General features: G+C 40.4%; 1 protein-coding gene across 4 annotated transcripts in view; it reads right to left on the bottom strand.

Moving 5' to 3' along the window:
• KANSL1L (KAT8 regulatory NSL complex subunit 1 like) overlaps nucleotides 1-27,487 on the bottom strand; it is a 60,127-nt gene that overhangs the window by 12,149 nt on the left and 20,491 nt on the right. For 3 of the 4 annotated variants that reach the window (XR_010080730.1, XM_063400123.1, XM_063400125.1), the window contains exons 3-9: nucleotides 25,166-25,307; nucleotides 21,315-21,512; nucleotides 18,528-18,649; nucleotides 14,072-14,273; nucleotides 4,255-4,417; nucleotides 958-1,068; nucleotides 470-604 (exon numbers count right to left, since the gene is read on the bottom strand). Coding sequence is in view for 3 of the 4 variants with exons in the window: in XM_063400123.1 (XP_063256193.1) it covers nucleotides 470-604; nucleotides 958-1,068; nucleotides 4,255-4,417; nucleotides 14,072-14,273; nucleotides 18,528-18,649; nucleotides 21,315-21,512; nucleotides 25,166-25,307 (1,073 nt within the window). In the remaining variant the exon portion in view is untranslated. The remainder of the gene's footprint in view (nucleotides 1-469; nucleotides 605-957; nucleotides 1,069-4,254; nucleotides 4,418-14,071; nucleotides 14,274-18,527; nucleotides 18,650-21,314; nucleotides 21,513-25,165; nucleotides 25,308-27,487) is intronic. The other variant, XM_063400124.1, reaches the window with a different exon arrangement.

Below are 27,487 nucleotides of genomic sequence, written 5' to 3'. Positions count from 1 at the left end.
GAGGGGATCCAGAACCACCAATGACAGTATTTGTTTTTGACAGTATTTTTTTATTCATTTGTTGTGACAAATGAAATATACTGGAGTAGTAAATGTTTCGTTGGGCACATGACTTAACAGATAACTTAGCAATGCCTGTTTCACTGACTGCTATTACAAAAAACCCTCTCATATTAAGAATGACACACTAGCAGAAGAACACAGTTGAACTGCTGAGTTGTTTCCTTTAAGAGTACTCCAAAAATAAAATACAGCAGCTTGTCTCATTCTGTATGTACACTTAAGAAGAAAGATGATTACTATGCTTTAAAATAGCAAATTATTTTCATGGTGTTCTAAGTCCGTTTCCTCATAAGTTTCATCATATGATCATTTTTTGAGACAACTTTTAATTCTCAGAGCCCAGTGATATTCATGCAGTATATTTTAAAGGATGTAGTAGCCTCTTGCAGTGCTGTTTTTCTCTTACCTACTGCTGTCTCACTTAGATGCCTTTTCTTTCTTCCCTCTGCCAGCTGGTCAGGTGCTCCTAACACCAGCCGAGATTTGGAATTAGACAAGCAGCCACTGCTCCACTGTTTGACAGAAACATGTGGATGATAGTCTGTAACAGAAAAAGCACAGATCAAGTGGAGAAATTACTTCTCACTGGTACAATTTACAGGAAATGTCAACTGCTGAACTATTTATAACAGCCCCAAACTTCTGATGTAAGAGGACTGCAGTCAGGCACCTGGTCCAAACTCCCCCAGCTTGTGGTACCCCCCTACAGCTCTGGTGGGATCATCTCAGTGCAATTCAGGAGAACCTGACCCTGTGGTCTGAGAAGAGATTCCTCTTCCACCTAAAGCCATAACCTGCTTTGTGACAAGTTTATAAACTGAACCTCTTCATGGCAGAAAATACTGGTGAATGAAAAACAGCCTTGCAAACACTAAAATATTTTGCTTTACATACCATTGTCAGCAGATACTTTGAAGTCCCCTCCCAAAGATGAGGTATCAGCAGGTTCTCCTTTGATGTCATCCTTCCTTAATAACGTTTCAAAGTATATGTGAAGAGGAATATCTAATAAACAAACCAGAAATCCAAAGGAACGGTGTCTGTATTAGAAAGATGGCAACTCTGAGCATGAATTATGCATCATCACCAGAGGTCTAGGCACTGATTCACCCACCACATTCAACATGACCTGTGAGCAATGTTGCTAAGGACTGAAAAAGATTCTGGAGGGTATTGAGTGAGAGTGACACCGGGGTCTTCCCTCTTGAGCAGCTCCTGCACAAAACCCAGCACAGCAGAGAGCACACAGTGCCCTTCTCCTGTAATGTGAAGAGCCTTTGGCTCAGCCCTTTGGCTACAAGTAATTAATGCTTTTGGAATTTGTTACTGCTGGGAGCCTGTGGGTATTTTCAAGATACATTTCCTCTCTGTCTCCCTGGAAAGTCTACAGCAGGGCAATGTAATTCATTTCCTGACAGGAGCTCTAATGCAGAGTTATCCTGCAGAACATTTCACGTGGTGAGGAATCTACTGCCTGTTGTAAGGCAGGAAGGCTTGAAAAAACAACTGCATCTCTCTGAAAGCCCTTCTGGGAAAAAAATTACAAGAATGAAGCAAAATGTAATTGAAAGAAAGTGTCAGTGTAAGAAGTAGGCTTGACAGCTAGCACATTCAGAGAAGAGGACTGTGGGCAGGGCATTAAACTATATATATATTTATGCCCAGTCTTTGCCTCATGTGCCTTCAGGACGTGCCAGCACAAAAACTTTCAACATATTTGCTAAATATAAAGGACAAAATTTTTTTTTCAGTTCGATATGGATCTAATTTGATTGCTTTGTCAAAACACCCCAAGGTTTTTGCTGTGTTTCCTACTCTCCTCCCAAGTTAAACCAAGAAGGTCTGAAAGGTGTATTAATCACAACATTTAAGTAAAGAGAAAACCAAAACCAAATTTCTCATATTTAGTTGGGTTTTTTTGTTTTGTTTTGTTGTTGTTGTTGTTTTTTTAACCTGGGAAACCACCTAGGTGACTCAGATTTTTTTATTATGTCCTCCTGTATCTTGCTTCTATCAGGAGTGCTTGCTTTTCTCAATCCACAGCCTAGGTGCAGAAACACCAGAACCCCAAACTTCTTAGATACAAACCACAATTTTCCAGTTATCAAGGTCCAAGTTGAAAGAGGTGCTGTTATGTTAAAGTGATACTGCAACCACTGACGTCTGTAGTCAAGATCCTGGGTAATTTGGAAACTGTGAAAGTTTCCAAATTGGATGTATAGTATATATTTTATACACAGGCACAACTATGCTTCCAGAAGAGAGGACACCAGTGAGCCAGTCCCACTGCACTGTTCACTAGATTGCCTGCAAATTATGGTTCACCTTTAAACAAACCACATGAAAAACCAAGATGAGAGAACTACAGCTGAATCTTGAACTTGAATCTCTCCTTGTACACAAAAAATTCAAACTGCCAGAGTTCCAAAACGAAACAAATGCCACCAATGTATTTTTAACATACTGAGAAAATGAATGCAAACCCCTTTTCTTTTACTCTACTGACAATTTTTACATATGAAGGTGTGGGCACAGCACAAGCACTATTTTAAGAGAGGTTATTGCTCTGGAAGGGGATAACCAAGAAAGCTGCAAAGAAAACATGAAACAGAAGCAGGCTACAACTTGGAAATTTTCTACCATGCATTTATTCACAATAATTTCACATGAAAGAAAATGTCAAATAGACTAGTCTTCATGAGGAGGTAGAGACAGCAAAGTACACAAAGTAAAACATAAATCTAGCCTCCCTCAAAAGTGAGGACTGCATTTGAACAGGAGATAGTAGGTCTAGTACTTTTTCCCTGTCTCAACTATTATCAGCAAGGCTCCTGGAAAAGAGAATAAATATTCCTTAAGAAGTATGTTCTTGATACTGGAATGAAGCTAAAAACATTCTTCCCCTCCATCCTGGCGAAGTGTCCAACAGTAGCCACAGCACAGCACAAAGCTTTTTAGGTTTTTTATTATGATAAAGTTTTTTCTGAGAAAACAGAAGGTCAGTGTTCTTGCTACACACCCCAGTCTCCCCTAAGAGGGAGGAAAGAATGAACACAAGGGGCACAGACTGTCCTTGAACAGATGTGTAAACCCCTGGGGTCCGGCTGGGCTGTCAGGGGAAGTGATAGTGTGTGTAAAGGAAAGATTTAGGTGGTGTTTTCCTGTCCCCAACAGAGTTCTGCTGACTGAGATGTTTGCTGTTGCACTCTTGGAGTGAGTGAGAGAAGCATTTCTCCTATCTGCTCCCGGAATAATCTCTTCTTTAACCCATACAAGGCGATATCAACTGCCAGAGCTGAGGCTTTCTCTGGATGCCATGTCCACACTTGGGGCTTCTCTACAAGTTCTCCAAAAGCAAGCCTTAATTCCTGACTTCCTAAGGCCCACAAGGCTGCAGTGTCGACACTGTCATTCTGGGAAGACTGGGTTTGATTAAAGATTTGAACAGTTCCATGGAAGTCCCAGCCTCATCTTCAGAATTATTTTGTGGCAAAGAAACCCCCCAGAGCAGCATAATTCCTGTACTGGGCAGTAACTGCCTGGAAACAGGTTTTTCCACAAAAATTCAATCTCTTCCGCTGGTAACAGCATTTAGGCTGTTATTTTGAAGTCCCAAGTACTGTCAAGTTACACCTGCACTAATTTCAGGGCTGACAACACTAACTTCAGGTCACAGACAACATCATCTACATCAATGTCCAAAAAGACTAAAAGCTCAGATGACAAGAAACCATCAAACTTCAAAGACAATCAAAAAGGCTGACTATCACAAAAATAATTAGAAAACCTAAATAAAGCTTTTTAGGCCTAGTCCAAAGGGTCTGAACAGAAAAAAGGTTGCTTATGAAAATGACACCACCATTATGGTGGTGTGTGCTCGCAGAAGAGCATCTCTAAAGGACTGACACTGACTCAATCACACACACCATGGAACACCCCAGCACACCTTTGCTCCTGACCAGTCTTTCAAGGCTGTAAGCACTTTGTTAGCATGGGAAATCCAGAAGGTGTGTTTTTCAAAAGTCAGGATCAAGTCATGATTTTCATTTAGTCTCAATTCATGTATTTGGGCAGAGTAAAAATTTCTGTTAAGAGAACCAAGTCCTAAAAATCCTTGAAAAGACAAGTTAGTCCACAGCCTCTAGAGCTGTCACAAGCACAACCACTGTTAGGAGTCCTGGCATTCCTTACCTGAAGGGAATGATAAGACTGGGTGGAAGGAAGAGTCCAGCTCTTGCACATAATCTAGGATTTTAGATTCTGTGCTGTACTCACTGCTGCTGAAAGTGGAGCCTGGCACCACACATGGCAACTGAGTTTTAGATGGAAAGGAGCCATCTCTAGATGGAAAAGCCTGCAAAAATACACAGAAACAAAGGTTAACTTTTCCTTTACTCATGTCCTTCAAATTAGACCAGAAGAGGGAAAAAAACCCAACAACCCAACAACTCAGTGAGTGACACTCTTTAATATGTGAATGAGAAGAATATCCCAACAATCTCCAGGTAGTCTAAATATGACTTACCTTCACTTGCTATGGACAACAGTGCACAACACAAAGAACACAAACTGTTCCTCCAGCTAGGACCAGGAAACAGCTGTCAAAGCTTTCAGGTAAAATGTAACTGTTTTCCAATCACTGTTTTGATCTATCCCATGACAAACAAACATCCCTTAAAATTTGATTCCAGGATAACAGATATGATATAAATGCACAAACAAACCTAGCACCAGACTAAACAGAGGGATCTCATTTGTTTATCCCTCAGGAAGAATCTCAGCATCAGTATCTCTGGGCATCTTGAGCTCACACATTTTACTGCAAGAAACTATACTGAACATTTTGAGCACACTGTGTATTTACACATAAAAAAAGGCAAATTCTTTACCTTGTTATAATTTAAACATCAGATGAGCAACAGAAAGAAGATATACAGCAATAAACAAGGAGAGGAATGCATTAAGAACTGATTAACGGGGAGTAACAGCAATTACTAGAAAGTGGAGAGGTGCAAAGAGAGATTAATTTAGCTGCTTGGCTGCAAAGCTTGTTAGAGCATGGAATGTAAAATGGTAAACTGGTAGTTGTGAGGTAGCAGGACTGAGGCAAAAGGCAGGTGAAAATGGGCAGGAATAAGCAGCAGAGTGTAGGCCACAGACTGAGCTCTGAAAGAAGGAAAGGAGTCAATGTGATGATACAGGACAGCAGCAAACAGTCTGTGCCTCAGGATGGGCTACAAAAAGTAATTCAGGGAAATAATGTGGCATAAGCTACTTTCTTACTGGACACTTGTGGTAGTAACCCCCAAGATATGGACATTTTAAAAGGCTTCTACAGGTTTCTGGTATTTTACCAAATGCTGCAGATCCTGCAAATGGGAAGGGAGAGAAAGGGACACTGGAGTTCTTAGGGGTCTCAAGCCTGTCACTGTGCCAACAATCACATTTACCAACCCCTGGGAAACAGTTCCAGTGTAAAAAACTGTAAGAACGAATATGACATTTTCTTAGGACTTTTTATGGAAATGTGCAGCATCAAAGGTGAGACTACCAAAGAATATTACTTGTATTTTCTGTACTTCTGCTTTCTGAATCTCAAAAAACTCTTTCTCCTGCCTGAAATAATCCAGGCTGCACTTTAGCACTGCCATTCATGAATTAGTGATGCAGCAATTATATCTACCACATCAAATTCCCTCCACTTAGTGAAAACAGTCCCTCTGCCACATGGCATCAATATTCACAACCCACATTATCTCAGAAAACATTACATTAAGAAGTTCCCCTTTCTTCTCAGTTGCTGAGTTGTCTGTGCTGGTGCTGTAGGTCAGACAGTACTAAAATCAAGCAAGCATGTTCTGATGCTGGAGCAGAGAACACAGTGATGGTGGGAGGAGGTTCTTGTATGTAACTTTTTTTTTCCCCTCCAGGAAAACATAACAGTCCTAAATCCACACTGATGTCCATACACAGGTGTATGCACAAGTGCTTTCAACTTAACTTGGAAAGGATTCTCTCCTAGGCCAGGACTGCTTCAAATCCACGTTCTGTTATTGTCCTGTGACAGACATATGGGACTCTTCATCTGTTAAACCTTAAACACCCATAAATGTTGGCAGAATGGGGTCCTGTGTTTGGAAATACTAGAGGGATAAATGCTAAAGCAAACCTCAGTGGTTCCCATTATCTGGATCATTACACTAAAGCTTAAAGAGCTTCTAGGTAGTTGCTCTACCTCAATGCACTAAGGGCTTGCTTTTCAAAAATGCACAAAAGCATTATCTCCTCTTGATATTTAGGTTTTAGAAATGAAGTAACTTACAAAATCTCTACTCTTTAAGCTGCAATGGTACTACTTCTGCCTGTCTTTTTTTTTTAAATTGAAGTGAATTAACATTACAGTAGATAAATACCTCACCCATTCTTTAGGAAGAAAGTCCCAAAAACTGATCAGTAAAATTACCTAGAAAGTATATAGATAAGACCAAGACATTCTGACATCCAGACTTTTAGTCCTTACTCACTTCTTGCTTTAATTCACTTTGCCCCAAACACATTCAGATTATTAAAAATGAGCCAGGTCAAAACCATGCACACATAGTCAAACAACCTTGCAGTCCAAATCCATTTTGAAATGATATTCAAATCCATTTGCCAATATCAGTAAATAGAAAACTCTTTTCTTCCACTTGCCTGTGGTGGGAATTTACAAAACCTTATGCCTGAATTTGAACCTTGCATGCTCTGGCAACAGCACCTAAGTCATGAAATCTTCCATTAAGCCAGTTTGTAATCCAAAGGAAAATACAGACTTCACAGAAGGAAGAACACTTTTATTTAAATGTCTGTGAAGCTACTGGGGGGAAAAGCTAAGAAATTTGTCAGTGTCTGTGTTCCTAGCTACCAGATCTGGTTTAAACTTCTGATGGAGTAGTCTTCCACTGGAAAATGCTGAATTAGTCAAAATCATGATGTTTTTCAGAAATGTTGACTTAATCAACCCTTGATGAAAAAAATTCAGAAGCCTTTAGCACCGGAATTAAGCATTTTACTCAAAGAGAGTGATTCAACTTTTACTGAAACAAAATGGAAGAATTCTTTATTAAAAACTAAACTCTCCCTGCTCCCAATTCCAAACAGAATACAGTCTACAAAACAACTGCTTTTTAGAGCCATTAATTATTGAAACTTTAACACAGCAACAAAAAAACACACCCAAACCCAGCTGAAAACAAGCTGGCATAGATCCATTCAGGCCCAGCAGTGACACAGGAACATGCAGCACAGCTTTTAGGAGACAGGCCCTATAGAAAACCTGACCACGAGACCAACCCTTCAGAAAGCAAGAGAGATTACAAAACTCTGATCAATCTTCCCCTTGCTATGCCACACCTTGCACATCTCCTGAAACATTTTTCTTCATTACTGAAATACAAAACCTCATGCTTCCTGAGATCAAGTAGGTATGAAGGACAATACTACATAAAACTCATTGTATCAGAGAAAATTCACTGTATTTAACAGGAAGTGAGGAGTGTGCAAGCTTTAAATATTCAACTAAAATAGCAGCTCGGGTTTAAACTTACAAAACTTATGAAATAGAATGGTGTCAACCAACAGCCTCTGATTTCCCAGAGTATTATGAATTTTGAGCTTCGATTTTTCCCCTTAGTACTGTTTTACTGTGTTACAGAAAACAAAGAGAGCAATTAATTTTGATATTCAAAACAATTACTGCACTTGTTTGTGACAGACTGATGCATTAGACAAAGTACAATGGCTCATGCCTCTGCTCTTGAAGGGTCAGAAGGCTGAACTCTACTGGCCATCCCATCCTTCTGCAGAGAAAATAGTGTGAGTCTATGAAAATAACTGAAAAATGGTTTGTGCTCCCAGTTAAAAAATTGTGAAGTGTAACCTTTATTTTGTGGTTTCAGCTACTGATCACTGAAACTCCTACCACTTTTGGAAATATGCCCAAGTGTAACAGTACAGAGAGCCACAGTTCAATTATGTCACTGTGTCTGACTCCAGTAAGTTAATTAAATTAATTCAAATGCACTCTGCTGAATACCTGTCATATCTGCTCCTGATTACTCTTAATCTTGCAATAAGCCAATGGGATTTCACCTGCTCTGTAGAAGTGCATGCTGTCTTCTACATCCTGAAACAAAGATGTTTTGTTTAACTAGAAAATCAATTGTAAAATCAAGGTTAGTGCTCAATCTTAGACCAGTTAAACCAAAAGAAAGGAAGATATGTTAATCCACAGAGATACCTTTCCCAAAAACACCATGCAGAAATTAGGAGCAGATGTGATCAGTAAAACACTACAGAAATGTCACTGCACTAAAGGTGCAAGACTGTGCAAGAAAGCATGAAGGTTTTTCATTCCGATTTAAAAAAAATAGAATTCACAGGCTTACTTGCTTGCCACAAGCCTCAGAGGATGGATCTAGCTCTACTGGCAGTATCACAGACCTGTAAAGATGCCCTTCCCCTCTGCCTTCATGCCTCCCTCCCTCAGAGACAGAAGTCTTGCCACACATTCAGAATAGCTGAATATGTACAAGAACTTCTTTGGCACTCAGGTTTCATCGGTTTTTAACTAACACAAGACCTTTTTTTTTTTTAACTTCCAGGGTTAAAGTTGCAATTTCATTAACTATTATTTTCACTTACAAACTCGGTGACCAAGGGATTCTCCTTCCCAGACCACAAGGCTGACATACCCACAGAGGTACCACCATATCCCTTGCATTGAACCAGTTTGCAGGAGACTTGGTAACAAAACAACCTTTTTTGGGAAGGCAGCAATGCCAGGAAACTCTGCTGAAGCAGATGGTGGAGCCAGTACCTAGAGATACCCAGGAAGAGGATGACAACCAGCAGACTCCACTCAAGGCAACCTCTTTCATCCCAGGTACAGACCCCTAGCAAATAGCAGACACTCAGCAAGGAAGATAAAGGCCATGCATGTTGGACATAATACAAATTATATGTGTGTGCATATATAGAGAAATGAAAATATACACACACTTTCCAAAAACCTGAAAATAAACAAGTCTGGGAAAGACCTGCATGTATTTACCAAGGGGCATCAACAAAAAATACCACTGGCAGTAGACATGGACTGGGAATGCTCCTGAACACAAAAATCACAGAACCAGCATGAGATCTGAATCAAAATAAGAAATTCACATGCTAGAATTTAAATACTTTTCTCCTGCCTGCTTTGGAGCTTTCTGGACAAGCACTCACTTTTTTTTTTTCAAACCACTAAATGAAAGCAGATATTCCTCTGCTCTTACTTAACTCCCAGTTGAGAGCGTAGGGAAGAGAATGTGGCAATATGCAACTGCAGGAGTTGGCAACGTTATACCAACTGTTTGCTTGTAGTATCCAAAACCCAAGCTTTTGCACCTCAATTCCCAACGTTCAGGGTACTGGCACCTTTGCAAATTTGAATTCTGGTTTTTCCACAGAGGCTTCAATCTCCACAACCAACTCTTTCTCCAGGAGGTGGGAAACAATTACAATGAGAATTTTCAGATTAAAAACCCCCACTCTATGCTCTACAACTCTGCAAAGAAACCGACGGGAGCAAAATTGACAGTACTCCAATCTCCCTGCTCTACTGTCTCTTACCTTTACTTAGAGCTGTATAAAGTTTTTGTAGATTAAAAGTCTACATAGCCTCAATGACATCTCTTTGTAAAAGATTACTTGAAAAAAGTGGAGCTAATATCCTTTGTTAGGATATTAAACAAGAAACTAACAAAATACACTGGCAAAACAAAATCCTTGTTATTAAAAGAATCCTGCAGCAAGTCACACAGATAAAATAGCAGAAAAGAAAACATCAGGGCATATCAGCTGAGCCAGCCTCTCTGAGAGTTTCTGATTAGCACGATACTTGTCTGCTTTTAAAACATTTAGTCACAGATAATTTAGTTCCTTCAAGAGCAGACAAAAAATAGCAGGAGACAGAGCTACCATTTTCCCCACGACAGGAAAAGCATTTGCAGAAGCACGAGGCATTAGCCTGGAGAATCTGGGGTGGGGGAGGAAGGCAGTTACAAATGCAAGAAATGATTCAATAGGTGTTTGTGTCTTACAGTCCTGACACCCACCTGCTACCCACAGACTGTCTCAGTTTTAATGTTTAGGTACTGCTGGCCTGATTTCTTAGCATTAAAACTACGTGACACAAATTTTATAGGAGACCCAGAGGTTTTGACTTGCCAGCTGTAACAACACAAACGAGGGGCAGATCCAACATTTTGAACACAGCACTCCCAAACTTTCAACTCCCACCTGCAGACATTTTCTCCTCCTACTAGAACACACCTGCAGCTTACTCCTTTGTGCTGTCCTGCATGCAAGTTTTATCATTCACTCATTCAAACATCCTGCTGAAGAAATGCACCACTGCAATCGTGTCCTCTAGACTGCAGCACAGACCGCAATCCCAGGGTTTGCTGTTCATGACTCACAATCAAGAAATGGCCTAAGCTCTTACGGAGCTATTTAGATAAAGAAGAAAGATACAAAACAGATTCCAGGGCCAAAGGATGACTCAGGGATCATCTGGTGTTACTTAGTCATCCTGAATTAGGGGACAAGCGGATTTGGCCCCAAAGGATGTTTCCAGCTCCTGAGGATCTTGGACGGTGACAGATAAAGCAACCACCTTGCACCCTGTTTTATTTATCTGCAGTCTATCCTGTCAGCCTGGAAGGTCATCTCGAGTTTCACAGACTGCTGTATTTTCTTTTAGATACCACCCTGCGTAAGCATTATTTAACTGGCACAGCAGGGAAGGTGCAGTCCTCTTCAGGAAAGAAACTGCAGAGGACAATATAGGGCATCTCTCCCCAGGCAACGGGAGCTGCTGGGTCACACACACTCATTGGAAATGTATGTGGCATGGCAGCAGATAAGAGGAAAAACGTGGCTGTCTTCCCAGTGACCTCATGAACTGACAGATGGCACAGCAATGCACAGTTTCATACTTTAGATGTCCTAACATGGATGTTAGGGGGGTGGAGGGGGAGAATGAGCTTCCCAAACGGACCTGAGGAGATGTGAGGGGTGACACTCTGAACGCCACTCGGATGCACCAGGGGTACAACCTGTCATTGCAATAAAAACCCAGCTGCAAATTCCCCAAAAGCTATCCCAGCATTTCCTAATGTCCCACACACAGAGGTCTGCATTTTGCTGTGATTCTCTGGTCACAATTCTTTAGACACCATCTTGCTCAAATTACTCTGCAGAGCAGCATCTTCCCTCAGCAGTGCCAGGCACTGCTCGCTGCCTCTTCAAACCAGGCACCACCACCACAAGCTGCAACTTTCAGAAGATTCCGTTTTCTCCTCATTTTGGCAAGCTGGAATTTGTTAATTCCACATCTGCTGCAAGACTTCTAGCTTGTTTTCAGGCCAGTGACCTTAAAGAAATGGGAGTCCTCACAGACTGTGGTACCAGGGGTTATATAAATATGTCAAATTTGACGAAATATGGGAGAGGCACTTGCTAAAGAAGGCACAGTAATATTACATTAAAAATCCAACTATTTTCCATATGCTAAGAAGTTACTCATTTTTTCTGTGAAAGGCCAGAGGAAAGTTTTGCTGGATTACTCTGGAAATAAAAATGCATTTTCTAAGAAAACTAGATATCAATCCCAGAAACCATTCCCCATTCTGCATCCTCACCCTTAGACATATGCCTAATCCAGGAGCCAGCCAGGGCTGATGGCCAGTGCTCTCTCATTAGAGGATGAGCAATCTCATCAGCAGCAGGTAACCAAGTGCAGCAAGGGCAGGACTAAGACAGTGACAGGGCCTGTCAGAGTAAGAGTTGTTGAATGAAATTATACACTGCTGCTGATTTAATTTAAAGCCTCGATACCCATTTAGGTTTATTGTCAGAATGCGCTGGAAATGTCCAGTCTAATTTTATCACTTACTTCCCTAGCAGAATCCCTGATCCTCTGTTTTTAGCCAACACTGAGAAGCTTTGTTCCCTGCTTTACCTTAATTTTCAAAACTTAATTGAGTTTGGCACTTACATGATGACTGAAGCTGCCAACTCGATTGCTGCCACAATTTCTTGTTTTCTCAAGGAACAAGAGCTACAGAATCTGTCCGTAGCCCATGATTTAGCTCTCCACACTGCCTCTTGGTTAACTTCCTCATGGAAAGGACGTTCAAGAGCAGAGTCTAAGCACAGGGTTTTGAGCTGAGAGCTGCAGTAAGGATAACCAGCAATCCCTACAGGGGTGTTCTACCTCACTGTCTTTGGGACATCTCTGCACTTTGGGTACAGAGACACTGAAGCTGGGTTAATAGGAGGTAACCCAGCACCAGAGATGTCAAGAGCATGGAGCACACACACAGTTGCACCAGCTCCAATACTTGAAGCCTTAACTAGTAACCTAAAAACATACTTTTTGCTGGCAGTCTACAGGTGAAGGTTAATTATAAATCTTTCTTTGCAGCCTACAAGTCAAGGTAAGCGATCAAGCATGAAGAGCTAAGCTCTATTATCTGGTCGAAGGTAAAAATGTAAACTCTGCCTTGAACTCCTGCTGTGAGGCTACAACATGGAGTTTCTGATCACAAGCCTTTATTGATACTCTTGGAACTTCACCAACTCTGGCCCACTTCTCAGAACACAGAGACACAGGCAGTGCTTGTAGAAACATGAAATACTTCAACCTGCAGGCAGAGGCTTCCAGAAAGGCCTGTTATTTAGAAACTGCATCTGCAGTGAAAACCCTTCATGTTTGAGAAGGAGGAAGGGAAACTCCTCGAGTCTCCTGCTAAGGAGCTCTCACCACAGCTGCAGGAAGCAGTGGGAGGCATCAGCCACAGCACCTCTGTGACAGAAGTGAATGGGAAGCAGTCAGTCCAAGCCCATACCAGTGTCTTTGGTCAATGCAAGGAGGATGGAAAGCCTAAGCACCTCGTGAGAGCTCCCAGACTCACTCAGCACCCCCATCCCCTGTGGCCCAAACCTAGCAGGCAGGTAGGCTGCCAAGTCTTTAAACCCCCCTGCCAGGAAGCTGGGAACTCAAACGAGTAAGAAGCTGGACAGTTTTTCCATAAAGTATCCTGCTAAAACTAGGACGCCTCTGCCATTTTGCAGAGAATGCTGAGTCAGCACAGAACATCCCTGCTGGGGAAACTGCTCTCCAGAGCACTGGCACACTTAGCAAATCCTAGACAGTAAGCTGAGGAGACAGGGAGATTTCCCTCAGTACTACACTTACTTTTAGAAAGGCAAAGTCAAATCAAGAAATGAAAACCTCCTGGGAGTAGTACTGTTCTGCAAGATGAGTTCATGCTGTCTCTGCTCCCACATGAGACTGTTTCTTTAAGCACCACAGCTAACTCATTACATATTCTTACCAGCAATATGCTATTAATATCAGATGCGAGCAGATAGCCTTGCCCTGCACAAGACAGTGTGTTATTTTCCAGTTTAAAATATTAATTCCTGTGTAACGCAGAAAATTCTAATAGTTTTAGATATTCTTTAAGTGTCACGAAAAACGCAATGCAACTAATCAGAAACAGCAAAAATGGAAACAAGGTTAAGATACTGCAATTCAATTTCCCGGAAAATAATGTGCCAGCAGCTGTGTAAACTTTCCTGTAGCTAAAACAAATATTCTGAAAATAAGCAGGCAGATGCTTTCCACTGTAGCCTGTCTCCTCAGTCAGGCCTTCCAAAGATCCCTCAAGCTGTCTCTTGGATTGTACAAGAGCTTTAAAGACAGCCACAGAACAAACTGATTTGATCAGCAGGACTCTGAGTCACCTTTAATTTTTCTGTTCAACTGATTAATTCAGAGCTCCTGCAGACACTCCATGGCCCCTGAACGCAGCGAATAAGCAGCACAAGGTGCACTGTCCTCTGGCACACCAGACAAGACACAGGCAGACTCGAGCAGCAGGACTCTCTTGTTTTCTCTCCCAAACAGAGAGGCAGGGCCTACCTGCTGATTCCAGTGGCAGGCACTGTGCATTCTGTAGAGTTTCCTCTTCTGGAAGCTGTGAAGTGGCCTTGTCCGGGCAGATGTGCTCACATTGTTCACAGAGACAGGTCTGAGTCTCGTCCTGTCCCTCCTCCTTTTCTTGATGTGCTGATGGTCAAGCAGCCAGCTGCCTGGAGAGGACATCTCTCTGTTGTCTGAAGCTCTGCAGTTCCATGGATAATGAGGAGAGGAAATACAAAACGTCAGATATGCTCCACATGCACAGGCCAAGATTTCACACACTGATTAGCATTAGCTGCCTAATTCTCAGAGAATTTTATAAACACCACAAGGTTTTAGCATGCTGTTTCAGACAACTGTGCTTTTTTTGCTAGTTAATTACTTCCCAGTCAGGACAGGAAAGGGAGTTTATAACTCTTCTTCATCTTTCTGCTCATGGAAACAAATGTCAAAATGAAGTTAAACCCTCAAGCATATATCGAATTTTGTTTTTCTCAAATTCAAGAACTCTCTAATATTTTTAACACACGTGAATTTCAAGTTACAATCAATATTTCCCTTCACACAGAGGTTCCATTCAAGACAGCAGTCATGCTAACACAAAGCAGACCTAGAGGTCTGTCCTAAAACCTCCAAGATTTTCTGGTTTTGCTCAGGAACTGAAACCCAAGTAAAGCTTTACAAACCAGTGATCATTCAGCACAGGGTTGCAACTCACTGTGAAGCATTTGTATCGAAATCAGGAACTTTACAACTTCAAGTGTAGAGAGTCAAAATCAAGTACAAAGACATGGCCAAAAGCCCCTGTGTGTATGTGTAGAACACCCTCACACCATTCTCACCAACCCACAGCCAGTCTGGTGACAGAACAGGCACCACCACAAGGGAAGAATCTAAAACACTCTCCCATTTGGGTGGGAATGACTCAATGGGAAGAATGAACATTCCTGTTACAGCTATTCCTGATTTTATTTCGTCCCTGCAGCAAAATCTGCCTGCAAAGTTGAAGGCTTGCTGCAAAAAGCACTCAAGTGTGGCTTTTAGTTCTACAATACTGAAGACCTTGACCACAACTCTGGACTGTGTGAAGCAGTGCAACTACACAAGGTATTTTGGCCTTGGTTCATAACAGGTCATCTATCTGCACAAATGATTATTCTGTCTCTTGACAAGTCACAGTTTTATTAGTAAAGTTATGACACACTAGAACATGAAAATGAATTCGTTACAAGGCCACTTATAAATCTTTTTTGACAGGTGGTACTCTTTCAACAGTACATTTTTATTAAATGAAAGGGCTTGTTATGGAAGTGTGATTAAACACCATCCCATGCTGTTTTGGAGTGGTGACAAGGCTTTACACATCAATATAATCCAATAAGCAACACAGACACATGAAAACAACATGCTAATTAACAGAGGGATTGTACCAAGTATTTAAAGGAACATATCAGTAAGTGCCAAGAAAAAGCCTGAAATACTGAGGCATGACATTCTTAATGTTAACACTGCATTTTTAAGGCTTGAGAAAGAAATACAAGGTTTACAGTCCACAGAAAAGATTTCTTAAAATACTCTCTCTGAATTCTCAAAAATATTTTCTAAGTCAGATGGTCCCAAGCTCAACTTGTGGATTTCCACATGCATCTCTCTGAAGTGAGGGATAACTTGGACAGATAAATTAGAACAAAAAGCTCCTCAGCCTGGCTCTTCAACTTGTGTGATTCCTGCCTTTGCTGTGGAGGTCTGCTGAGGCCCTTGGTAATTTCTGTGCGGTCTGTGACATCTGCTCTGTTTGCCCTCCTGTGCCTTGCAGCAGTGCACTGCTCCAGTTTCAGATGAAGAGAGATCTCATCTTCGTGCCTGGAGCTCAAGTACATGGCAGTGGGGTTTTCCTGCCACTTGTGCCAAAGGTTTCCCAACCAAGCTTTGAGTCACCCATTTAGTCTGATCTTAGTCTGAGTGGTTTTCCAAATGTGATTCTACAGAAGAGCAAAATGAGCCATGGCCAGACGTGAAAGTCATGAATTTGCTAGACTGCTCCTTCCAAAGCTCACAGGTTTGCCTCTCTTGCTCTTGACCTTGCTGCCAGATGCAAGCCTGCACAGCAAGCCCTCAGACAGGCACAATTTGTCCCAAAGTATTACATTTTTCCATCCTCTCCCTTCATAAGAAAGTGGGTATCCCTAGCTTAGGGAATGCTTCTATGAGCATCTATCTTCACGCTTTGGGCTTATCTTGGCACCTAGATTTAACTGAGCAAGGAAAAGCCACACAGAAAAGGGAAGGCACTAATGTAATTGGGCCTTGACAAGCAGCAATTCAAGGTTACCCATATTCAGCCAACCAGGAACTGTCCAGGCACCTCCACTTCCACTCCACAGCCACTGTAACCCCACAGTTACCAACCCCAGAGCATCTCACACTTAAACCTACTTTAAAAATGGAAAATTGGGGTTTTCACATCAACAGCCTACAACGAATTTCAAGAACTTTCAAGAACTTTTGCTATCATCTGTTTTTTTCCCATCTCAAAAATTAAAAAAGAAATCCCTTATTTTCCATTTGATTTTGATTTCTGCTTTCTGAAATACTGAATACAATCAGAATGAACTCTAGAAAAAAAGGAGAGAAGCAGTTAAGAATTAAGTTAATTGCAGCATATAAGTGAATAATTAACTAATAAGTTAATTCAATTAATTGAACATACAGCTACTACAACAACAAAATACCACCAAAAACCTGAAACACACTCAAAAACCCCCCCAAGAAGTAGGAGGCAGTGAATTTCCCTGCAGGATTCTCATGAAAACCACTCTGTTTCACACATCTTTAATGAACAGTATTCATTGGCAGATTTCAAAACACTTCATAAGCAGTGAAAACTTAAAATTAACTATTTAACTCATGTTTAAGACAGCATCTAGAAAGCCCTAAAATCTCTCAGATTGTCTTCCAACACCTAACTTGCCAAACTCCAGTTTAGAGCTAAGGCACTGAGAAAATCTTCCAAGTCCTGACATTTTTCTTTGGACTTTTTAAAGTCATGAGTAGACAACAACCAACATTAGGAGACTGGTCCATGAGCAAACACCGTGTTACTCATGAGATGGAAAGACTAACTTTGGACAATGACCAATAATAAGAAGAGAATTGGCTTGAAGTGACACCATTAGAGTGTCTCATCATGGAGTTAACTTCACATACTCCTAAAAACATTTTTTTAAAGCAGGAATTCTTCCTCATCTCATGATGAGGAGAAGTCAGAAAAGTCATGAAAAAGTCAGATTCAAGGCACAGCCTAAATTTCTTTCTTCTTCCACATGCCCATCTCTATTAGCAATTCCTGTTCCAGGGCCATTTTAGTCCCCATCTGAGAGGAACCTTCTGATTTTCTCCTACATCACTGATAAATAACTGACACACCAGGAGTGGGGATGCCACATGGCAGGACCCCCTCATCCCTGAATTGAGGGCAGGATCCCACAATCGCTGTGGAACAGACGGCAGCCAAAGACGCTGCCTGTTCAAGCTGCTCACTCTAATCTCCTGGTGGGAGGCCCCAGGCTCTGCAGCAAAGCTGAAACAGACGGTGGGGCCAGCTCTTCCTGGAGCAGGAGGCAGGGAATTATCCTCTGCCATAAACACCCCAGCTCTAGCTGGGAACAGTTCCTTCATCCACCTCATCTTAATTAAGACCTGTGAATAACAGCAGCCTCAAAAATCACATTACAAGTATCTCAGGAGAAATAGCCAACATAACTAGACCTTTTGTAACTGTTTCAACATTAATTACCTTAATGTTGTTTTGAAACTACTAATTATTACAGCCTGTACTTGAAATCATTGAATAAAAGATAGAATTACTAAGTAGTATAGACTAGCACCGAGAAACATTTTTCAACTGTAGGTTGAAATTAATATTTTCAACCTACAGTCATCCTGGAAAGTATATCCATCCAGAGAAAAACACCTTGAATGGAAAATAGTATCTCCAAATTCCTGAAAATATGGGTGGCAAAGATAAACTTGGCCTTTTATTGAAGACTGATCTGCTTAAAATGGGTGATGTTACTACCCTGACACCGACCCCTGCTGATACACATTGCTTACGTATTCTACTAATCTAGTTTGTCATTTTCCAGAAATAAAGCTGCACTTGTTATGGCAGAATGCATTAAGTCTCCAACAATCACAATGAATGTGTTCCTATATTCTTTCACTACTCCAGAGATTCATCTTTCCAGTACTTAAATGTAGTTACAGTGACTATACGTTCATGACATCTTTAGGAACACCCTACCATTTTTAACTTTACAATCCAGACTTGACTTCTCTTAAAGCCTGCAGGAAGCAGTTCTCTATTCCTTATTTAACACTGCAATGATTGTTAGTTCCATATAGGTAACTTTACCAAAAGTTACTCTCAATAAAACCCTCCCACACTGTCACGCACCTGAAGGAGATGCCATTGACCAGCTGCCTGTGTCTACAGCTCTTGGATGAAAGAGATGAAGAAGCTGGAGCCAGATTGAGTGGAGAAATCAGGCTGCTGATGATTTCACTTAGTTGTGCGCTCTGCAAAAACAATAAAAATTAAAGGTAGTCAGAATTTTATCCAGACTCAGCAGCTCAGGTCCTGAGTTCTTGTTTTCCTATGCAGGATTTCACAGAATAATCATATTTAGTTTCTTCCATGGTTTTTCTTTCACAGTTATTACGTTCAACTCTACCAAAATCCAAATAAAAGACCAACAAAGCACCAACACCAACCTGAACATTGTTTATACACTTGAAGTAGTAGTGCCCCAAATACATTAGTGACCTTAGTATTTTAAAAGGAAAAAAGAAACCAGAGCACTTTACAGCTGATATTACAACAGCTGCAGCCAGAGCTGCTAACTGGCTGTTTGACAAGCATTTCAACAGGGGGAAATAAAAAAGGTCATCTGTCTATTCATCCGACATTTTGTTCACTCAAAGTATTTTTGTTCTTGAAAGAATCCTCTTCGTTGCTTACTACAGTTTGACAAAGGTGTTTTTATAAAAGGAAGTGTAATTACTTGAGGACTGTTGTGATGACAGACAGAATGAAAAAGATCTTCTGGTATCCTCAAAAACAGCACCGAGAGGCAACTGCCCCCCTTCCACTGCAAAAAACCTGATTTTCAAAACTCACCCAACACAAATGAAACAAATGTAGCCGATTTGTTACGACTAAGAATTACTCCTTCCAAAGCAATGAATTGTGGACTGACTCCAAAAACATTTCACAATGATTTTTTGTTTTAAATGTCAGACCTTAAAGGCTATTCTCACAATAAATGTAGCTTGCTCATAGGAAACTGTGTTCTGCACACTGCACAGAAATTAAATGTATCTGAAATGGCATACTCCTTTTTTTTAAAAAAAAACAACCTTTTGCATCCCTTTGTTGGATTTTCATTCACAACTAAGAATGTTTAAAACATGATTTGCTAGAGGTTATCTAGTAAGTTTTCCTTTCATTTTGATTTTACATTTATGCAGAAAGAGGAAGACTGTTTGTTTGTTTCATTACAACTCAAATACTTTCTGTTAACATTTAGGTGAGGTAGTCAGGTAAAAATTTCACATCAGAATAAAATTCAGGGATGGATATTAAAGCACAGAAATAGCAAGCCAATTATAAAAGGGCAAAGCAAACAAGTAAAATAGCAGATTGATTTAAAAATCTCAGCAGAATTCATTCTGTGAGGAGTAGTCTCTACTGAATATAAGAACATTAAAAAAATAGGCAGACTTCCAAAACACAAGGAAAAACCTACATGTGGCTGTGAAAAGGACTTGAAAACAGTATTAATAAAAACTGCCAGCATTAGTCACTTTTATTCTACATGACCTTTGGTTCACAAGCAAAATTACTTATTTTTAACAAAGAAATACTTTAACACCGGACTGAGGAATTCTGTGGGAATCTCTGTAGATGTCCTTCAGGCTGCAGCACTGTTGCTCCTGCCACTGAACAAGAAACTCAGACTTCCAGAGTTCAGAACAGAACTGGTAGTCAAAAAGGAAACCAAACCCCAAGGCTTTTAGTGGTGTAAAAGGGAAGAAATCCAAGGTGCTGTGTGAGATGTGTTCGTCTACTTCCAAGTAATTTTCAGATTAAAGTTCTTGGACCCCTTGGCCCAAGTTAGTGGCTACCTGGGGACCAGGAAACAGAGCACTATCCCTGGACTCGTCAGAAATTTTACCAAAAGTGTGTTTGATTCTCCAAGCCACCCCTTGAAGAGGGGCCATTCACCACATTCTAAAAATGCTCTTCGGGTTACCTTATGCAATTGCCAGCACTGAGCATAGAAATTTCCTGTTTCATTGCTTCCTCACTCCTGCCTGTGCTGGATAAGATTTATCAACCAGGGGAAACATTGTAATAACAGGAAAGTATGTCTATCAAATAAGAAAAATTGGTACAGAGATTCAGGAACAGGCACTAGGACTTAATGCTACTACTTATACCCCTTTTAAAAAATGTGTGTATCACGAGGAATTTATGTAGAGCAGCAGAGCAAGAAATTATTGCCCCATGGTGGCTTTGTCAGGTTTGTTTTACACAAACCGCCTAAGTTCATTCTGAAAAAGAAAAACCAATTTCCAGTACCTCCTTCAGCAGTGTGATCCTACCACATCCTTCGTGTACTTTCAAGCAAAAGAGAACCCTGCTGGAGTGTACATGGGATTTCCTGGAATCAACCATGGAAATAGCATTTGACACAGGACAAAGCAAAACTCTGCTCACAACTACATTGGTAAACCCCTGGAATTCCTCAGTTCTCACCAGAGTCCTACAACGCCTGAAAAGGCAGATGAAGCAGGGGCTTTTTTTTCTTTTTTTAATTTCAAGTGCAATATATCTCCAGTGTCAGCTGCTCTCTCTCACCTCACGCTAAGCATTTCCTGAAACAATCCGTGGAAACTCTACACTGCCCCAGCTGTAAAGCAGGGCAGGTTTGTGGATGGCTCTTAGAGGCTGTTACGTGTCTGCTTGGAGGCAAACAGAGGGGTAACACAGACATGTCAGAAACAAAAGGTTAATTTGTAAACCTGGTGTACAGTGCAGTTATTTAAGCCCTTCAACTAATCACCACCCAATCCCAGGACTGCAAAATATCTTTCTTTTTGGAAGTCATCACCATGGAACATCCCTGTTTCTGACGCCAGCCATTTGGCTCCACTGACAGCTCAGTTTGGTTTTATTTACCTGTTTTTCTATGTTCCTTAAGAGCAGGGTAGGACTGCTGGGTGACATTTCGAAGTCGTGTTCCGGCAGAGAATCCTGACTCTCGATGGCAGCTTGTGAATTCCCTGTGGCGTTTAATAAAGCTTCTTGGTCTGTCAATTGGATTTGCTTCTTCAAAATGTCCTTTGGCAATGGGAATTCTTCTAAGACCACCATCCCCTAGACAACAGCAATTGAACACAGTTGGTTGACAACAGATTAACTCTCCTCAATAATTTTTAAAGGGCACTTAAACCTGGCACATTCCTCTTAAATCCTCTTGACAATTTTGGAGCACTTAGCTAGATTTAAAATAAACTTCACAGCTAAAACATGGAAACAGTGCTCATGTTTTAAAGAAAAAAGCTATTATTAGTATCAATTATGCTACTCCTTGTAACAGAAATCACTCCAGTGTTAGGCCACTGCTAAAACATCTGTGTCAAAATTCAAATCAGAAATTCATACTTATTAGAATATTATATGCTAATTTGCCTGCTGTTTTAAGAGGAGGTTTTTCTCTAAAAAACAATTGCCCTTTGATTTGAACTTTAGTCTTTGCAGTCAATAAACTTTGCTGGAGACATTTTAAAGTGCTCTGTTTCTTTTATTCCTATCCATGTTCTACACAAACCACCAAGGCTGATATTTTTATGTAGCAGAAATTACACAATTCTAAACAAACACCTTTTACATTTTAATAACCGATTTTTTTAAGGTGAGCCATTTTAGAGTTTCATAATTAAAAATAACTATCCTAAATATTCTAGCACTGTCCTTACTTTTCAAGACCATCTGCACAAATACTATATCAGATATGGTGCACCATCTAGAACATCACCTTATAAGATAAATGTAACTTTATATGGAAGGGAAAGAACAGAGTTTCATAAATGGAACTAGAAAAATAATACCCCTATTGTGTTTTCCACGTGACAGATTAGGAAAAATGAAGTCTCGAGTACAATCCTAGGTAATGTATCAGTTGGTTTAAGAAGTTAGAATGTTAAACAAAATAAAAGCAAAAATCTTGTGACAGTCAAACCCAGCCCTCAAATAGTTCCTTGGTTTGTCATTATCTTGAGCAAATAAATTTAACACCAGAGACAGCTATCAAACCTCTCCAGGCTTTTTCCAAAGAGAAAGAGAAAGAACTTAATTGCTTTAGAAGTACTGTTACTCAAATATCAAGCAGTTATTAAAAGAATGGGATCCATATAATTCTGCCTCACATTTGTCTTTCTAATGAGAATATTCCACTCAATCCAAGAACAAGGAAGAGTGCCATAACGTGAACATGAGGAAGCTGCATTGCTATTTCTTTAAGCAAGACAGACATCACCTAGGCTAGTGGAGAACTAAGGATCCTGTAGTTTGAGAGAGACCTTGACTACTGCCTCAGCAGCAACTGGCCTTAAAACATAAAAGCAAGTCTCAAAGAGACCTTAAAGAGGAGACTAGGAGAAAAAGTGAAATTGTCTTGTTCTCATTATGCCTAACTTAGTTCATTGACTGAATTATAAACTCAAAGGTGAGAAGAAAGGTATTCTCTAAAAATAAACAAAGGTGCTTGAAAACTTGGATAAATGTTTAAAAAGGGCACAGAGATTCTGAATGTCCATCAAGTCAGTGCTACATTTGCCACAGGCATCATCACCTGCACTTTTCCATTTACAGCAGATGGACACAAATCCAGACCAGTAGCATATATTCCAGGAAATTCAAGTAGAGAACTCGTTTTTGTGTGCCACAACAGGAGGACAAGCTACCTCAGCAGCTTTAAACTCCTTTAGAATTTAGAATCTTTAGGTCTTTTCAGCAAAAGCATCATAGGTCACAACCACAGAGAGTCTAAAATGTCTAAAACCGAAATTCTGAGGTCAGAGGAATGGGAAGACACACACTGGAAGTGTTGAAAAGAGAGAGACACACACACATGCTTCCAATGGTACTTTATTTTTTGACCAAGCATGGAAAGAGGAAAGCAGGTAAGGAAGAGGAAAACTGTCAGAGTGTATGGAATGGGAGAGATGGGAAAGGCACAGAAGAAAAGAGTAGAGAATTAGAAGACAATACAGACTATATTACAAGTTAAATAGGTTACAGTCAGTAGGTTCTGGCAATGACTGCCTTACTCCCTAAATCAAATTGTTTTGTTTTGCAGATATAATTGTTCTGTTGTTTTGGTTTTTTTAATGGAAGGACTCTCAAAGATTCTGAGGTGCTACGTCTGTGTCTGTAGAGATGAAAACACACTGCAGTAGGTCAGGAAACAGCCCACAAGTCACTCATCTCCCTTCCTATTGCATTACAGTGCTCAAGGAGTGGCCTTTGCTTGAAATTGCTGTTCCCTGGCTATGAATCGCATTTTTTTCCACTCCAAGCAGATCAAAACCACTCTGAAACCATTAAACGGCACACAAATTGTAATGATCTTGTGTAATTCCTCTGCAGCCACTACATGAAAACAAAGAGTTCTTCTATCAGCCCACACATCCTTCTGTAGCTGCAGCACTGGTGTACTATAAACATAAACTATAAACACAAAATAAATCCCATGTGAAGAAAAGAGGTGTCAGCCTTCACTGTGGGACACACTGCCAAACACTCAATACCACAGCTGGCAAAATGGCCATGGAGTTTCAGAAAGGAATGTCACTAAAAATCTCCACCAGGAAGATGATTTGGCTCCAAACCAACACACCACCTAAAGAAAATGCATGACCAAAATAATATTTTTCCTCTTATTTCTCTGATATTTGTTTCTTCTGTAGCTCATCTGACCTACAGCATCATAAAGACCAACAGCTTTTGGGTATAAGAGTGTGCATGTATCTGGTATTTAGGACAACACCAAACCATGGGCATTCTCACCCTTCACCAAAATATAAAATCTCCTTACACACATCCTTAGACAAAGACACTTAATTTCTTTGTAAAGAAAAAACCTGAATAGGGACAAGCTGGACATGAAGGACTCTGAGGGCAAAAGAAGAAGATGGAATAATTTTTCTTTGTTTGTTCAGAGGGAAATGCTTTCTGAGATGATTTTCTCTCCTTTTAAACTCCCTCTTAAGCCTCATGTTCAGCCACATAAACTCTGAGGCATCTTCTCACTCCTCTTATTGTGCTGATCTGACCCCAACACACCACAGAGAACCTACAGGAGGCTCACTGATGAAGAGTCAGAGCCCTGCCCTAAAACCCCTCACTATCACACCACCTCACACAGTTTTGGCTTCTTTTCTGTGAGAATGACCTGAGGAACACGATAAATCGATAGCTAGATTACTAATGGTCTAGGAATGTCACTTTCCCACTGTCTAGGCAGTTCATTTCACAAAAACTAGTACATGAATGACACACATTGGAATTTTAGTAATTATTAATCCTTGACCTGTTCAAAGGGCTGTACAAACATTAACCATCTAACCCTCAGAATAAACACGCACTGCAAGAAACAAAAAGCCCACCCTGAAAGCCCACAACACAGAAAGGAGTAACCAACCATCCCATCTGAAAAGGCCACCTCGCCTCTCCTGAGAAGGGAAAATCAAATGCTGTGTGCTGGGCTCCAGAAAGCCACTAACAAAGTCACTACAACAGATACAAAGGTTCCCAAATCACAGTCCTACCCTGGTGCCAGTAAGGTACAATAGTTTTTAGTTCCTGACATCTTTCCCATTAAACTCTGCAGGTGACAGCCTGCACAGACACAAGAAGTCCAGGGCAAAAAAAAACCAACAGCAACAAGGAACCAAAGACATAAATATTACAAGAAACACTGTCAAAAGATGATTTGAAAAGCCCATTTACGAGCTTACAGACAATACCTTGGTGGCACGTATTTGCCTGTGAAGGTCAGTTAGTTGTTGGATTTTGTATTCTAGTTCTGAAATCTGGGCCTGAAGCCATGTCCAACGGCTGCCAACTCTAGCTCTGTCTGCAAGCCACTTCCATTCAGAAGTATAGCTGCTGTGAAGACAAAATGCTGGTTAGTCCAAAGATAAAGATAACCACATTTGCACAAGAACATTTCTGACAGCTGCTCTGCCTCATGTTGCAAACATCTCAGCTGCTTTCAGAAGATATCTGATTTTACCCATCCAGTTTCACATCAGCTTATTTCTGCAGCAACACAACTTGCCCAAACCAGTACAATCCATACTCACTGGCTATTCCCACACTAAGCTAGTTTTTTGTTCTGGATTATAAAACTCAGAGCTGGATAAACTACCAAACTATATCAGTTAAGGCTGATCACAGATGTGTAAAGAATTCCTGTAACTCCATCAGCAAGAATCCGAACTCTTACACTGTACTTCCTCCCTCAAGCTTTCACAAATATTGTTTGCTGACAACTGGAATCTAATAAAACTTCGTCCAGCAATGACCAGCTAGATATCAGGTCAATGCCCAAAAAAACCCAACTGAGTAGTTTAAATTTCTTTTATTCAAGCTGTTTCATAAATATCTGTGCCAGACTCTTCCAACTGCTCAAAATAGATGTTTCTTGCAATACAAAAAGATATGCCTCCAGGTACTTGGCATTGTGAACACCTTAATTTCATTATGCAAAATTCATCACTGGTACCAGCAAACATTACCCAACCTACATATTAAACAAATGAGTGAGGAAACCATACCATGCAACAAACAATATTCAATAAGTTTAACCAACACAGACAAGACAATGCAGTACTTTAGTATGTGATTTCTACCACTATCCCACCATTAACTGAGTTCATTTATTTACAGAAAGCAACTGGTGGTTTTTTCTCCAGTGAAGCTGTCAAGTAGTGTGCCACAGCTGACTTAAAAAAACTGTAAAAATAAAAATCTAACTTCTAGAAAAGAAGTGCTTTTCCTCAAGTTATTGGGATAAGTACTGGATGTAGATCCTTGATGACACTCAAGTTTTGCACATGCAGAATACAGGATCTCCTGCCCCCCAGGCAATGAAGAGCACTGGAGTAGCACAAAAGATACAAGAAACAGCAGATGCCAAGGAACTGGCACAGGAACATAATACAAGTGTAATTGTTTTATGCAGAGTTTTGTGTCAGCTATCTCAACAGCAAAGAGATAAAATAGCAGAAGATGCTAGACATGTCCTGGCACGAGTAGGGAATCATCAAATTGGAGAATCCTAAAATTTTCACGGCTAATATTATAAAACATAACATAACTCAAAATTTCAGACCTTTCAGTCTAATTTAGCTATCAAAAATAGTAAGGATAGACACAGTCTCTGGTAGGTTGCCGCTAAAATACACAATCTTCTCCCTTTTTAACATAAATCATCCTCCCACATAATTTATCCCCAGTTTAAACTCTCTTGTACACAGAAAAAGTGAATGTATGAAATGACGGTGATTGCAATATCCTATTTAAATACAAATTCTACAAGGAGGCAGTGTGGATTACTATCAAAAAGAAACTCAAAGAACTCTGTAAATATATACCACAATAAATTGCTTGTGTTTTACATATTCTACAAGTAATTTTCTCCTAGGAAAAAAATAAATATGAAGTAATCTTGTGAAAATCTATTTTTCTGACCTCTTTTTATTTCTCTTCATCTTCCCATAATTACCAGCAAAGAGTAAGGAGTTCCAATTAGTTATGCTTGAACCAGTTCTTCTGACAAGAACTTTTCTGGGACTGACAGCTTTTGCTGTTTGTGCTCCTGAAAGTCATAAAATACACTTTGCTGGGAAGGGGAGGGAATCTGAATTCCAAGCTTTTAATTAAATGTGTTCACACAAGCGCGGTGGCTGGAATAGTTAAGACTTGTCTCAGCACCCTGGTCTGGCAAAAAGCTAGTCCTAAGAAAGAGCTGCTTAGTGAGTCTAAAAATGTCTTAGTTAATAATTTTAACAGAAAAGTTCAAGAGGATAACTGAGAAAAACCCAACAGCAGTATTGAGGTGTTTGTTTCTGCTCCTTCCTCAAAAGGCAATTGAAAAAATGAAGGATGAAACCCCACAAACCAGGACACTGTAAAACAAAGACAAAGTGAAAGGAAATGAATCACAAAGACAGATTCACCTCCCAAACTAGATGCAACAGTCTGGGGAGAAGGGTGAGCTACTCTCAAATAGTCTGAGGAGGAGCAGGAACCAAATGAGAAGTGATGTGTCCTGTACACAGCTG

The sequence above is a fragment of the Prinia subflava genome, chromosome 6 (genome assembly GCF_021018805.1).
Source record: "Prinia subflava isolate CZ2003 ecotype Zambia chromosome 6, Cam_Psub_1.2, whole genome shotgun sequence".
Lineage (NCBI taxonomy): Eukaryota > Metazoa > Chordata > Aves > Passeriformes > Cisticolidae > Prinia > Prinia subflava.
Note: the sequence above shows the minus strand (reverse complement) of the source record. Positions and strands in the feature narration are given on the sequence as shown.